Here is a 16,338-nt window from a genome sequence, read left to right as displayed (position 1 = left end):
AATGACTCTTGTTTCTTTTCTTTCTTCTTCTTTTTTTTTTTTTGCTCTGATGGGGCTGAGGGAGACAGTGGCAGACTGGGATTTTAAATTCATGCAAAATGAAATAATTTTATATGAAAGGGATAGCTTTTATTTAATTTTTAAAAAAATTCAGGAAAATTTCCAAATAATTGAACATTTTTTTCTTTTGCCCCTCTCTTGAATTCTTGTAACTAACTGTTTTTTGCTTGTTTTTTTTTCCTTTCTTTTTTTTTTTTCACAGAGCAGCCTAAATACAGAGGCAGGACTAGGGGTGGCTACACTTAGTGTTATCTATGCATCTGTGATTGTGTCTTCCATGTTCCTTCCTCCAATTCTTATTAAGACATTTGGCTGCAAGTGGACCATAACCTGCTCCATGTGCTGCTACATCACTTTTTCAGTGGGAAACTTCTACCCCAGCTGGTATAACTCCTCTTCTAACTCCTAACAAAAACCCCGACCTTCTCACTGGGTGGAGGGCAGATATATAAGGAGGCCAGCAATGTAGGATTCCAGAAAAGATCAGTTGTCTAATTGTAGCCTTCTTTGTCCTCTAGCAGCATCGCATAGCATTCCAGTAGAGAAAGCCAAGGCTTTCTTATCATTTCAGCACCTTCAGTGTTTGAAATGCCTGGCAATCATCTAGGTAAACTTTTCAGTACCGGAATTAATTGGCACTTAGTGACTTCTCTCCACATGTACCTCAGCTAAAAAATTATATTACTCATTTCTTTAAGTGTGATGGTATAGTGATGGCTCATGATTTGTTTTTCTATTCAACTTAATTTTAAAAATATTTTTTAAAGTACCTACTCTGTGCCAGGCAGGGTGCTAAGTGCTAAGAATAATAATAAAAAATGAAATAAATGGAAAAATCCTCAAGGAGCTTATAATCTAATGGTGGAAGATAATGCACAAAAGGGAGGGTGGGAACACCATGGGGTACTTGGCATAAGCCATCTTGATAGATGGAGGTCAAACCAAGCAGAGTTGCAGATAAAAAGTGGAGAGTAAGCCAGAAAGTCCATATTGTGCTTGTTATAAAGAGAGGCTTAGGGAGAAGTTTAGTGTTCCACTCTGTAGCCCTCCAGGCAGAGGGGAGAGGAAGCTGAGGCATTTGGGAAGGAGTTGAGTATCTAAGGCTCAGTTGGCATGACTATGAGATTTCAAGAGATCAACTTATCCCGGGAGGGACATTTTGAAAGTTCAAACAAGGCTACATCATTTCTCTCAAATAAACAGCAAACATTTATGTTGACTAACTGAGATTCTCTTTTTGTAGGTTCACCTTGATCCCCACTGCCATAATCCTTGGTCTAGGAGGAGCCCCACTATGGTCTGCTGAATCTAGTTACCTTACAATGACTGGAAATTCTTATGCACAGAAGACAGGAAAACTTAGGAAAGATGTTGTCAACCAGTATTTTGGCATCTTCTATCTCATATTTCAGTCCTCTGGTATCTGGGGGAATTTGATTTCTTCTCTGGTGCTTGAGCAGAAAATTAGCCGAGGTAAATGAAAAAGCTCACTGAAATATTGCTTCAAGAGGAGTTGCAATTCCTGCAATAAACAAAGGAAATATGTTGATTCAGTCTTTCAAAATAAGATTATTATTTTAAATGAGCAAAGGTCTATTTTCTTGCTTTATCCCATTCTACCTTCCCAAAAGAAAAAAACCCCAACAACAAAAAGGATATTAAAAATCTTGTTACATATACATATTTAAGCAAAGCAAATTTCCTCACTGGCCATATCCAAAAATGTATGACACAATCTCAATTTTGAATCTATCCCCTCTCTTTCAGGAAGTTCATAAGAATGCTTCATCTTTAGCTTTCATATAGGTCTAGTATTGGTCTTGTTGGGTCAAAGGATATGCATTCTTTAGGGACTTTGGCGGGGCATAGTTCCAAAGGCTTTTCAGAAAGCCTAGACCAATTCAAAGCACTGCCAACCATGGATTAGTATATCATTTTCCCCTGCAGTCTCTCCAACATTTGTCATTTTCTTTTTCTATCATCTTTGCCAATATGGTGGATGTGAAGTGGCATCTTAGAGATGCTTCTCATTTCTCTGATCATTAGTGATTTGGGAGTATTTTTTTTTATTATGGCCATTGATAGCTTGGATTGTTTCCTTTGAAAAGTGCCAATTCATGTCCTTTGATCATTTATCTAGCAAAAAATTGTTGCTTCAGATGGAAGACATTTCTTTGTTTCCTTTTCCATATATTTTGAGGGAACTCAATTTTATATGTGATGAACTTTGGAGGATTATTTAGTCATTGTTTTACCAAGACTTTCTACATGTTACAAAATTAACAAATTTCTTTTCCCACCCCCATAAACAAACAGAATCATTCTAGTTCTTAAATAGATTTAAGGGATACATAGTCCTTTTCCTCAAACCAACCATGTGTTTTAATCATATATAACAGGTATCAATTCAATAATACCAACATCTATTCCCCATTATTGCCAAGAACTCTATCACTTCCAACTTGACTCATAACTTCAGTATCATCCTTGACTCCTTATTCTCATTTATCTATATATCAAAATCTTATCCGTCAGTGAGTCAACAATTTTTATAAAGTGCTTACTATAAGTGCTAAATAAGTACTGCAGATACCAACAAAAGTAAAATCATTGCCCCTCTTTTAAGGAAACTCATCTTCTAGCAGGAGAGACAACACACAAATAACCATGCATTTGTAAAAGAGTGTAAAGGAAAGTATTCTCCAGTGAGAAGGCATTGAGGAGAAAGGAGAAAGGTTAAAAGCTTCTTGCAGAAGATTAGATTTAAGATGAGTTTTGAAGAAATTAGGAGGAAAGTGTAGAAGGGAAGCATTTCAAGAGTAGAGATTCCAGTGCAATTGTATACTTAGGAGACGGGGTGTCATATTTGAGGAAGAACAGGTAGACAGACCAGTGTAGCTGAACTGTAGAATGCATGGAAGGAAGTGAAGTGTAAGAAAATTAGAAAGGTCAAGCAATTATTCCTTTTCCTACTTAATGAATAAAGGAGACTGAGGCTCAGAGAGTTTAAGTAACCTGCTCATTGCCCTGCAACTAGTAAGTGACAGAGCTGAAATGTGAACCCAAGTGTTCTGGCTCTGAGCCTGTGGCTCTTTCCAGTATACCAGAATGCCTGCTGTCAGGAGGGTCTGAGAGAATTTAAAATTTCTGGGTTTTAAGAAACAGTGACACATTTGTAACTTCACACTGTTATGGCCACATGTAATGTTGCCAAGTTGGAACTGCTTTAGAATAATCATTCTCTTTTATTTTTTCCCGTTGTATTTTAGCAAGGGGTTTTGGTCATCTGCCAAGCAGAATTGGAAAAGTGAATGCCCAAGTTTGTCTTAAACACTTGAAAATGTGATCAAAATATATTCCCTCACCACCGCCTTTCCCCCTCTCATCACTCAAACATTGCCATGGAATCACGGTGTAGAAGTCAGCCTGAAGTTTTGAAGCATATTCTTTCATAATCATGAACCATTCAAAATGCTAACACCTTGTAATAATAGTTAAGAGAGCCTATCCAGAATGTTTTTTTTTCTTTTTCTAATTAGGCAGAAGGCTGCTTCACATCATAATGATACCTGCCTTAGCTCTCTTTAAGTAGGTCTATGTCATTTTGTTTGTTTCTATCATGGTAAGAAAACCTAAATTAAGATTAAAGTTCAGTCTTGATAAGCTCATTGTGGTATTTACATTTCCTGAAGGTAGAAAAGAAACTTTTACTTCTGATAAACATTCAAACAGATGAGCATCATTTTCTAAATGATAAAGAATAGAGATCTGGAAGAGACCTGAGAAAGCATATAATCAATCCCCTTTCTTTTTACACGAAGCAGCTAAAGGCTAGAGAAGTGACTTGTTCATTGTCATATCACTAATAACAGAGTTATTAATAAAAGTTAGTCCTTTTTCTTTTGATTTTTAAATTTTATTTTCCCCCAGTTAAATGAAAAAAGTTAACATTCTTTTTTAAAAAATTTGAGTTCCCAATTCTTTCCCTCCCTCCCTTCTTCTCCTCTCCTCTCACTGAGACAATAAGCAATCTAATATGGAATTTACCTGTGTAATCATGTAAAATAGTTTTCCATATTACACCTTTTATGAAAGAAAACATGAATAAAAAAAGATAAAGTTAAATATAGAATGCTTTGGTCTGGATTCAGAGTCCATCAGTTCTTCCTTTGGAGGTAGATGACATCTTTTTATCATGAATCTTTTGGGATTGTCTTGAATCATTGTATTATTGAGAATAACCAAGTCATTCACAGTTGTTCATCATGCGATATTGATGTTACTGTGTACAGTGTTCTCCTGGTTCTGCTCTATTAACTCTATATCAGTTCATGTAAGTCTTTCCAAGATTTTTTCTGGAATTATCATTCTTATAATTTTTTAGCACAATAGTATTCTATTAAATCAAATGCCATAATTTACTCAAATATTCCCTAACTGATAGGCATCTTCTCAATTCCCAATTCTTTGCCACCACAAAAAAGCTTCTATAAATATTTTTATACATATAGGTCCTTTTTTTTTTCTTTTTAAAAATTTCTTTGGGATATGAACTAGTGAAGGTATTGTCGGATAAAAGGGTATGTGGAGTTTTATAACCTTTGGGCATATTTTGCTCTTCAGAATGGTTGAATCAATACACAGCTGCCCCAATAGTGCATTAGTGTTTTGATTTTCCCATATTAGTGTCTTGATTTTCCCATATCTCCTCCAACTTTTGTCATTTTCCTTTTGTCATAATAGTAAATCTGATAAATGGGAGATGGCAACTCAGAGTTGTTTTAATTTGAATTATTCTAATTAGTAGTGATTTAGAGCCTTTTTCATATGATTATAGATAACTTTGATTGCTTCATCTAAAAACTGCCTGTTCATATCCTTTGACCATTTATCAGTTGGGGAATGGCATATTTTTAAGTACTTAAATCATCTCTCTATTTTTTTGAGAAATTAGGCCTTTTTTAGAGCAACATTATATTTTCACCAATATAATTAATATTTCTTACCCTCCATACTACTTTCCCCTTGTTTATCCTAATCTCTTTCTCCTTTCACTCTTTACATCTTCAAAAATGTTTTGCTTCTGACCACTGCCTCTCCCAATTTGCACTGTCTTCTAACAACCCTCCCTTCTCTTATCATCTTCTTTCCTACTTTCATGTAGGGTAAGATACATTTCTATATGCATATAAATATGTATGCTCTTCCTTCTTTGAGCCAAATCTGATTAGAGTAAGTTTCAAACACACCCTGCCCCACTAACCCCATCTTACTCTCCACTGCAATAGTTCTTTCACATTTATTTTGTATGAAATAATTTATCAAATTCTCTCCTTTAACTCCTCTCCTAGGGCTTTTCTCTTTCTTGCCCCTTAGTTTTATTTATTTTTAGATATCATGCCACCATATTCAACTTACACTCTTGCTGTTTGTCAATACTATCCTCCTAACTGCCCTAATAATGATAAAATTCTTAGGAGTTACAAATATTATCTCCCCATGTAGTAATTAAGTAGTTTAATATTATTGAATACCCTGTAATTTCTCTTTCCTGTTTATGTTTTTATATTTCTCTTGAGTCTTGTATTTGAAAATCAAATTTTCTATTCAACACTGATCTTTTCAACATGATTGAAAATCCTCTAGTAGAATGTCCATTTTTTTTCTCCCTGAAGGATCATACTCAGGTTCTTGGGTAGTTGATTCTCAGCTGTAATCCTAACTCCTTTGCCTTCTGAAATATCATACTCCAAGTTGTACAATCCTTTAATGCAGAAACTGCCAAATTTTGTGTTATCCTGACTGTGACTTCACAATATTTGAATTGTTTCTTTTTGGCTGCTTATAATATTTCCCCCTTAAACTGAGAATTCTAGAATTTGGCTATAATATTTGTGGGAGTTTTCATTTTGAGATCTCTTTTAGTAGGTGATTAGTATTTTCTTTCCATTTTTATTTTACCCTCTAGAATATCAGGGCAATTCTCCTTGATGTTTATTTTTTGTTCATGGCTTTCAAGTAGTCTAATGTTTTCATCATTTGGCTTAGTTCAACCAATATTTTCTAGGTTAGTTTTTTTTCCCAGTGAGATATTTCACATTATCTTCTTTTTTTTTATTCTTTTGCCTTTGTTTTATTGTTTCTTGATGTTTTATGGAGTCATTGTTTTCCATTTGCCAAATTCTGATTTTTAAGAAATTATTTTCCTCAGTGAACTTTTGTAATTCCTTTACCATTTGACCAATTCTACTTTTTTAAAGTTCTTCTCTTCAGAGAATTTTTACTTATCTTTTTCCATTTGTTCAATTCTTTTTTAACAATTTTCTCTTAGATTTTTGTACCTCTTTTTTTCAATTGGCCTAATCTACCTTTTAAGGTATTATTTTCTTCAGTATTTTTTGTGCATCCTTTATCAATCTATTTTCATGATTTTCCTGTGTCATTCTCATCTCTTTCTCCAATTTTTCTGTACCCAGAGGCAGCAGAGACTACCCTAATCTCCTTCTGACTGGTAGTCTCATTTCCTTACCTTTAACTACAGAAACCATTGCAACTGATTCAACTGTTTCCAAGGCCTGAACTGGCTTGGTCACTAGGTCCACATTTCACCTGCTTCCAGGATGAATAGATGTTTCATGCTGACATTCTAAGTTATCTTGGGCTGAAAAATGGTTTCACCTGGTGTTTTGTGGATTCTGCCACTCTAGACTTCATTTTGCAATGTTATATCAAAGTTCCTCGCAGGATAATTTGGAAGAGATTGGGAGCGGCATAGTTCCTTTTCTGACATCTTGGCTCCACTCTGATAGTATCTGAATCTTTTGACTCCCCGTGCAGTGTTCTCCCCTCACCATACTTTGTCATAATATTTTTATGGAAAAAATAAATTGATCTGAGATGGTGGGTGGTACAAATATGTGGATGTTGTAAATATTTGGCTGAATGGCTAGAAGCAGGACTTAGTCATTTGTGGATCTATCTTAATTGGAAAGATATCCAGGGCACCATAAAAGATTTAAACTTGTTATTATGATGCTTGACATTTTTATTTATGTTTTGAAAAGAGTGTTAAATGGTATCATCATATGTGTGCACGTGAAAGATTTGGAATAGATAATTCATTGGATAAATAGAATTCATAAATGGTTTGATGACAAGAAAATCGGGTCAAAAAAAAGAAATGAAATATAATAGAGAACATATAAGAAGCTTCATATATAGGCCCCCAAAATAAACTTTACAAGAACAGAATAGAGTAGGCAAGACTGAGCAGTATTTTGTTAGAAAATGATCTGTGAATTTTAGTAAACTTTAAAGTTAATAATGAATTAGTGGTGTGGTCAAGAAAGCTGATATTATCTTAGAAATGGATTCTAGATCATCATCCACACTGTGGTCAAAGTGAATTTCTTTAAGCTAGATGTAGCCATATTACTATCTTACTCAATAAATTACAGGGTTTTCTTATTGCCTCTAGGACAAAATCTAAACTCTTTCATCCAGCTTTTAAAAAGTCATTTTAAATGATTCTAACCTTCCAATCTCACTAAACATTTCTTTTCCTTTCAACATTTTTAATTCCAGACTGAATTTCTTCATATACCTCATCCACAATCCTACAATTTCTGTCTCTATACTTTTGCAAAGGCTACACTCTATGCTTGGGATTCCCTTTCTCCTTATCCCGGCTTTATATAATCATTTTCTTTAAGCAAGAAAACTTTCTTCATGAAGCCTTTCCTACTATTGCCCCCACTGGTAAGGTCCTCTTTCCCAAACTACCCTGCGTTATATCACTTTTGTTTTTATTTGTGTTATTTTCTGTATATGATTATAGATATAGTGGTCTCCCCTGTTTGGATAAAAGTCTTTAGGTTTTAAGATGATTTCATTCTTTGTATTTGTAGACCCGGGAACAAGCACAATGAATAATAGATGTTTCATTGTTAGGTCGATTGAGAAAAGCATAGTATTTAGTAATAAGACTTTGACAGAAATTCTACTCTGATCAGACCACATCTAGGACACTGAGTTCAGTTTGAAATGCCACATTTAAAGGTAGATATTAATCAGCAGAAAAATGTATCCAGAAAAGGGGAAGGAGAATAGAGGATGGGAAGAGAAGAATTAGATATCTTCGAGTTTTTGAGCCATTGGTATACGGAAGAAGGATTTTATTTTTTCTGATTTGAAACAGAGGGAAGAACTTGAAGGAATAGACAGAAGTTGCCAAATGGCGAATTTAGGCTTGAGGTATTAAATTACAGGTGTCTAAAAGTTTGTTTGACTGCCTAGGAATTAGTGAACTGAGAAAATGTCATTGAACTTATAAGTTAAAAATTAGAGTAAGTAAGAGTTCATTATATTAGAAGAGAAGAAAATCCGAGTAAGAAGGAGGAATCCTCTTTACTCTCTCTCTATTATACAATTTCTCTACCTAAATATACTCACTAATACACATACATAAACACAAATATGCATAGTGCTTTAATTTTTTAAAATTATTTTTCCAGGATGCACATAGATACAGTTTTTAGTAATTGTTTTCTGAAATTTTGTGATGCATGTTATCTCCTTTTCCTCGCCTGCCTCCCCTCTCTGCCCTTCCCCTTAAGATTTTCAGAGTCCTTTACAAATATTATCTCATTTTATCATCACAAAAACCCTGAGGGATAGGTACTATTATTATCCCTATTTCTATAAGTGAGGAAACTGGGGCAGATATTAAATGACCTGCACAGGGTGACACAGTTATTAAGTATCTGAAAGTAGATTTGAACTCAGGTCTTCCAAACTTCAGATTCAGAACCTTATCCATTTCGATATCTAGCTACCCAGGAAACATCCTAAAGCATTTTAAATGATGACTTTTAATATCTTATGGAGAAATTCTGTCATTGCTGGATCACAAAGATTTACTCTTCTATTTATTATTTGTTCTGTTTATTATTTGCTTATTAATTCTGTTTATATTTTTATTATACAGAAGCCACAAAGGCAGAGCTGCTGAACTGTGGCGCAAGGGATTGTTATACAAGCAGCCCAACTACAAACAATACGAATACTCAGCACCCCTCAAATAATTTAATCTACATCCTGCTTGGTATCTATACTGGTATGTGCCTAGAGTAAATACAGTTTAGTTTTCAATAGTAAGGAAACTGTGGGCAACTGAAATTCTCTTCAGCTTTCCTGTGTTTACTCAAAAAAGGCCACCTCCCCCCAACATTATGCAATTTTTCTCCTAGATGATATCTGATAAATTTGTGAGGGACTGATTTGCTTTGGCAGGTCTTTCTCATGTGAAATTAGATATATGATTTACTCCTATCCCAGTGTCTTGGCAAAGCTAAACCTAATGATTTACTGGATAAAAGGTAAAAGGTTCAATGAACCAAAGCTGTCACATTTGGTAGCGGTCACCCTGTAGCCTCAGAAGAATCTTGTCTTTAGAGTCAATATTTCATGGAATTTCACTCCTTGAGTATGTGGTGGTCAGGTCAGTTCTCTACTGGATTCTTGGTGGTTTTCCTTCCAGATCAGCATCTTGGGCTCCTGTTCATGGAAGGTATTTTATATTTTATGTCCCCAGAAGAGCAGAATTTTTCATCTCTGTTTGCCTACTTGGTGTTCACAGGATCTGGAGAATCATTATAAGTAATTCAAATGATGAGGGGTTGGGAACTGCTTATAAGAGCCTCCAGACAGTACATACATAGACTTTTGTAAGAGAGTATTTCAGAGATCCCACTTTTGTTTGAGTTTGGAAGGTACAACTAGAGATGATAGCTTTTTTCACAATAAGGAACCGGTAGCCATGTTTCAGTTTTCTAGTGGCATAATTCAAGCATAGAGTGGTAAGAAAATCATTCATCACTCATCCTAAGATGTAGTTTTATACTGCGTATGTTCTGAAATCTGTAGATACACAGTCAAGGACAAATGATCTGAGAAGAACTAAGGTCATATTGGACTGATTTATCTGCCTCAAGGTGGCATCCTTTATTCCATTCTTTTGTGTCAATCATATAAAAAATATATGTACTCTATAAGAGATCACACTCCAATGCTTCCCAAATTTTGTGTACAAAAGGTGTTTTTTTTTAATTCATCCACAAAGAAATGAAATAGAAGAATAAAAATAGGGAACGGGGCCGGATTGCAGGATTAGGCTCCAATCTCACTTTTGCCACTACCTACTTGTGTGACACTAGGGAAATCTCAACTTTCTAGACCTCAGTTTTCTCATCTGTAAAATGAGCAGATTGGACTTAAGAATCTCTATAATACTTTTCAATTCTAGAACTATAATCCTTTGATCTTTTAAGTCTTTCTGGCCCTCTGCATACTTGTTTAAAGTGTTTTCGTGTTTTCCTCCTTTGTTCTTTTACAGTGAGTTCATTTTTAACCTTCCTTAACATAGACATTTCATTTTTTTCTTTTCTTCCCTGCAAAAAAAATGAATCACTGTGATTTTGCTTTTGTTTAAAGAGCGTATCTCCCACTCCCAATTTTTACACCTTTTCTAACTGCTTCTTCTGGTCTACTTTATAGACAACAGAAAATCTTTAGTGACCAAAGACCACCAAATGTCTTGTATTAAAAAAATTCAGTGACCTACTGATTTTTCAAGTCTAAAGCACAAAATAGAAGTAATAAATATTTTTAAAAATTAATAAAAATAAAATATAAAGAAACTATTATTGCCTTAATTTGAGTCATCAGCTTCCCTAAAGATATATCTATTTCTTATAAAATAATCTTCCTTAAGGAAAAAAATATCTTTGGAAATAGAAAAATGTAGAAATAAGGTGTATGCTATAATGAGACAAAAACTTTTTCAGGCTGCTGAAACCTTGTATTTCTTACCGGAGTCTTTTTAAACATGACATTTTTCTCTCTTTTTGGCCATGTTTTAATTCTCATCTTTCCTAAGTTACTCAGAGAATTACATTTTATTTAGAAGCAAAAACAAGTCTGGGGCTCTACATATTTATATGTAACATCCATAGCAGCTTTATTTATTTCTCACTTCATTCCTCTCCCTTTCAGAATAATGCTTCAACATTATAAAATGCAATTTTGAAACTAAAGATCCTAATAAGATGATGAAACCCTAGGAAATAATTTTCTTTATTTTTTAAAATACTGTTCCGTGGTTACATGATTCATGTTGTCTCCCTTCCATGTTTCCTCCCACTCCCAAAGCTGACAAACAATTTCACTGGATTTACATGTATTATCACTCAAAACTTTTTCCATATTATTCATTTTTGTAATAGATTAATCTTTTAAAATCAAAACCCCAAATCATATGCCCATAAAAACAAGTGATAAAAACATGTTTTTCTTCTGTGTTTCCGCTCCCACAGTTTTTTCTCTAGATGTGGATAGCATTCTTTCTCATAAGTCCCTCTAGATTGTCCTGGATCATTGCATTGCTATTAATAGCATAGTCTCTTACATTTGATCATCTCACAACGTTTCAATTATGATCAATAATGTTCTCCTGGTTCTGCTCATTTCACTCCACATCAGTTATGTAAGTCCTTCCAATTCTTAAAGAAATCAAAGAGTTTCACCATTCCTTATAGCACAATAGTATTCCATCACCACTGTACACCACAATTTGTTCAGCCATTCCCCAATCAAGGGACATCCCCTAGGAAAAGAATTCTATGCACAGATGGAAATAAGAGAATTATTCCTCAATGGTGTTTATATAAAGGGAAAGTCAGCTTTTATAGTTGACTTAGAAATGTACTATAGTAATTAGAAATCTATGAGATATAGGGGCAGGGAATGGAGGGAATTAACTAGGTACATTAATGTAACAAAAATAAATTTAACACAATTTTAAAAGATGTCTGTGAGAGAGAATAGTGTGAATAACTTGGGAATGTGAACTGAAGGAGACCTTTTCATAGAATATCTAGCAAAATATAATACCTTTGAATAATAAATATGAGAGAGCAGTGAAATCATAGTGAACATAATCTGTTGAGACTTCCAAATAGTTATTAATAAAATTTTATTCTAATTCATTACCACCTTAGTATTTACATGGTATTTAGGAGGACACAGAGTTAGTGGCAGGTGGTAAAGATATATTTGATAATGAAAACTTCACTGACTGGCTTAGCCATAAGAAATGAAGATTGGGAATGAAGGAGAACTGCTCTAAATGAAGCAGAACTGCTCTAAATGAAGCAGTACTTAAAAATGTGGATCCCCAGTTGTCAGTGCTGAAACTAGGCATAATGAACTTCATAAAACTTCTAAAAGAGGGCATAATCAGGGTAATCTCATTTCCAGTTACCTAAAAATTGTCATACTCTAGTTTTCCCCAGTAATGAAATGTAAAAGCTATTGGAACAAACTAGAAGGAAGTTAAACATACACACATATGTATATATGTATATATTCTGTCTGTCTGTATACGTATATATTGTGTAAAAAAGGAAAAGAGTAAATATATTTCTTTTTTTAACTTAACTTCTGTCTTAGAATTGTGTGAAGGAAATTTTTGAGGGAACCTTGATCCTGAGGATAGAATAGAAGCTCAGGTGCCCCATGTAACTAGCAGGAAAAGTCTGGAATAGAGCAAAGGGATCCTGAGGCAGGATGCTGGCTGGATGTCCTCTGGACTGCACCTTGGGTAGCCCAGGCAATGGAGAAAGGAGATAGCTGACTTGGGAGGCATGACATGTTAGAGTCAGTGGGTGGACAGAGTAGTCTAAAAACTTCTCTAAGTAATTTATCTCTGTTCTCTCTCATTCCTTCCCTTCTCCCATCTATCAATAAATAATCATAAAATCATTAAATTTATGGCGTCTCACAATTTTAATCGAACAGAATCAATTCTGTGTATTGGTTCCATGGAAAAACATTAAGAGCTAGAATGTGTCTGAGGCCAAATTTAAACCCATCTCTAGGTTTCGCCCTCAATCCACAGAACCACCCAGTTGCCCCCATATATAAATGACAATAGGAGTAAGTATAAAGTAAAGAAAAAAATAATCCCGTGGATTCTTAGAATGTTAGAAATGGAAGAGCATTAGTGATCATATAATCTAATTTTTCCCTCAAGCATAAATTGTTTCCATAGTCTCCCCAATGAATTGGCATCTAGCCTCCCCATTTGAATACCCCTAGTTTAGGGGAATTTGATGTAAATTCCTTTAAAAAGTGCTCTTCAGGTTAGTATATATTATATTTCTGTTCATTATTAGCTAATTCATATACCTTTTAGGTATTCTCAGACTGCTACTGGACTCTAGAAAGAGTCATTGTTCTAAAAAGTCTGGGTCCAATATTCTGTGCCAGTCAAATTTTCACACACAAAAAAGCCATATTTGGATTGCACTTGTCACATCAGGTTCCTTTTGTCTCCATAGGAAGTGGTATTTTGGCAGTAATACTGGTAGCTGTATTTCTTGATCATATTCCAAATGATGAATCAGAAACTGAAGAAAACAAAGGTGAATCTTTTTGGTCTAATATACTGGCAACTTTCCAGCATCTTAAAGATAGGCGGCAGGTTCTCCTCATTCCTCTGACTATGTATAGTGGATTTGAACAAGGATTCCTTTCTGGTGATTATACAAAGGTATGGAAAAGATAAAAAAAATCATATATTGGTACCATAACTAATGATAATATTGTGTGTGCTACTTCTACCAATAACTTAAATGTATTCTGCTGAGATGTGAGGCAGTCACAGGCAACTGTGAGTCCTCAATGTTTTTTCCTATAATTATTAATTTCAAATGAGGACTCAAACTGTGAAGGGTTAAATTTTGGGGTTAAGAGTTTGAACAAGAACCAGTGCACAGTTTATTAAACACAAAACACTTAGTTTTATTATTAGGAAAATATGGACAAGAAATAGGAAGGAGGAAAGTGAAAATAATCTCACAGTAGCTTGTAATTATACTCCAGATCCCAATCCTAACTAAATTTCTCTTAAAAAAACCCTAAATCTATCTGCCTCAGAGAGCAGTCTCTTCTGCTAGGCTGAAGCCCTCACTTTCTCTCCTATTCTCACTATTTAATAATATAACCACTATCTATATACCTTATCTACCCAGGTTATTAATAATCAATAATCAATAAGGCTGTTAAGGCCTTACGAAAAAAAATACCAGTCTCAGAGAGAGAGAGAGACAGAGCCAGAAACTGGTCTCAGAGAGAGCCAGAAACTCCTGTTCCTCTCCCCGGGTAACCCAGAGACCAAAAACCCTTTCCAACAGTCTGCAGCCTACAAACCACACTCAACCACACCCTTCTAACTGTCACCAAGTGCCAAGGGGGTCTCTCACTGACAGCCTGCACAGCAAAGGGTCTCTTACTGAAAAATAATATTGCTCCTTTTCCTTAAAAAAAGGAAAAATTAATAAAAACTCTCTTAACAAAAGAGTGGCACAAAGTATAAAAATTAAAAAGAATAATAAATAAAATTATTATTTTTATTAAATTGTTTTATTAAACTTATTGATTAAATTTATTAAATTAAATAAAAATGTTAAAAAATTAAAATGAAGCAGTAACTTGGAATATTATATTTTATAATATTTATTAATAATCATTACAAGTAAAGGAATAAAAAATTAACAAAATAAAACCATGTGCCCAAGCTAACCTACTTGTTCAAAAGTCCTGCATTCACAGCTGCCCTCATAGGAAGGAATAGAGAGCTAGACACGGAAATCCACTGAATTTATCTCCTGTGTACGTCATCTTGTAACAACAGGAAGTCAGTGGGCTCCTGGGTAATGTAGTTCAAAGGTACAACATTTCCAATTACACAAAAGGTTCACCAAAAGGATTTGACAAAAGGAAATTCGTGAAGAATTTCCAATGCATTTGTTCAAATGGATGAGAGATTTATGGTAGATGGTTACATCTTCCACATGCTTTTGTTTGTGGATGACATCCTTACTGTATCAAGACTTGAAATGCTGGAAGGCCTCTCATTTATTAAAAACATAATTACTTTCAAGATTTTGACTTAAGCCTAGAGTTCAAATGTGGCCTCAGACACTTCCTAGCTGTGTGACCCAGGGCAGGCCAAGTCATTGCCTAGTCCTTATTGCTCTTCTTCCTTGGAATCAATACATATCATTGATTCTAAGATGGAAGGTAAGGAATTAAAAAAAATTTTTGACTTAACTATTCATACAAGAAAAATAAGTAGATATGAATGCCTGTTGCTACTGCTAGAGGCAGTTGAATGGAAGACCCATAGATTTGGTCCTTTTATATATGTAGCTTGGACAGATGTTTGAACACAATGACATGTGACCATTTATCAATTGAGGAATGACTTGTACGCTTAGAAATTTGTTATTGGTAATATTGATCTTGTATGAGGTTTTAATATTGATCGTCAGTTAATCGTGATCAGGTAATATAGATAAGCTAAAGCTGTCAGGGCAACCTATTTGAAGGCAGTAGATGAAATGTTGGACACAGCTTAATTCAACGCTTATGTAATTATATCTATGAGAACACAAAGGGACAGGATAAAGGAGGTAGGAATAAACAGGAAATCTTTTATCCTAAGTCTAATGTTTCTAAATCAACCTCCCCCCCCCCAGTCTAAATCCTCACAGATTTTCTTCTTGTTCACCAAGGTGAACCTCCTTAAACTATTCTCAACTGTCTAAAACCCAATTTCTATCTAACTACACTTATTCTAATAGATGAACTTAAATTTATATTAACCTCCTTAAAATATCTATGAAAATTAACAAATTACTTGAAGCTAACTGCCAAATATGGTTGTTAGAATCTCTAGGCTATCAGCCTTTCTTGACAGAGGCAGGCACTGCCACTATTCAAGTCAGAGGGAACAGAGCCCCTGACAGCTCTTTCTCTCTTTGAGAGAAAAGCTCTCACTCCAACCAACTCTTCTTCAGTTTCTTAGATGTTAAATCAACTTCTCAAAATTAACTCTCTCTAAAAGAAATAACAGATCTTCCCTGAGCAAATCCTCTAGCAACTACCTCCAGAGAGGAAGTTCCAGAGAGAGCCCCAGAATTCCCAAATGTCACTCTCTTCCTTCTAGTTTCTTAAAGAGCCCACAGCAACCTTTTTCTATCTCCTTTCTTAAAGGGGAAGTAGTAAAGTGGGCACACCCCTTTCTCTGACCTTAAAACTTATTCTTAATAAAACTAAATAAATCCTAAACATAACACCTTCCAGTTTTACATATATTTGAGAAATGAGACATTTACCAGAGCTACTTGCTATAAAGCTTCCCCCCCCCCCCAGTTA

General features: G+C 34.7%; 1 protein-coding gene across 1 annotated transcript in view; it reads left to right on the top strand.

Annotated features, from left to right (window-relative positions):
* Positions 1-16,338, top strand: part of LOC123246671 (protein unc-93 homolog A-like) — a 35,357-nt gene that overhangs the window by 3,320 nt on the left and 15,699 nt on the right. The window contains exons 2-5 of the mRNA XM_044675481.1: positions 263-444; positions 1,304-1,533; positions 9,047-9,175; positions 13,458-13,669. Of these exons, the coding sequence (XP_044531416.1) occupies positions 263-444; positions 1,304-1,533; positions 9,047-9,175; positions 13,458-13,669 (753 nt within the window). The remainder of the gene's footprint in view (positions 1-262; positions 445-1,303; positions 1,534-9,046; positions 9,176-13,457; positions 13,670-16,338) is intronic.

This window comes from Gracilinanus agilis, chromosome 4 (assembly GCF_016433145.1).
Source record: "Gracilinanus agilis isolate LMUSP501 chromosome 4, AgileGrace, whole genome shotgun sequence".
Taxonomy (NCBI): domain Eukaryota; kingdom Metazoa; phylum Chordata; class Mammalia; order Didelphimorphia; family Didelphidae; genus Gracilinanus; species Gracilinanus agilis.
The sequence above is the reverse complement of the archived record's forward strand: the minus strand, read 5'-3'. Positions and strand labels throughout refer to the sequence as shown.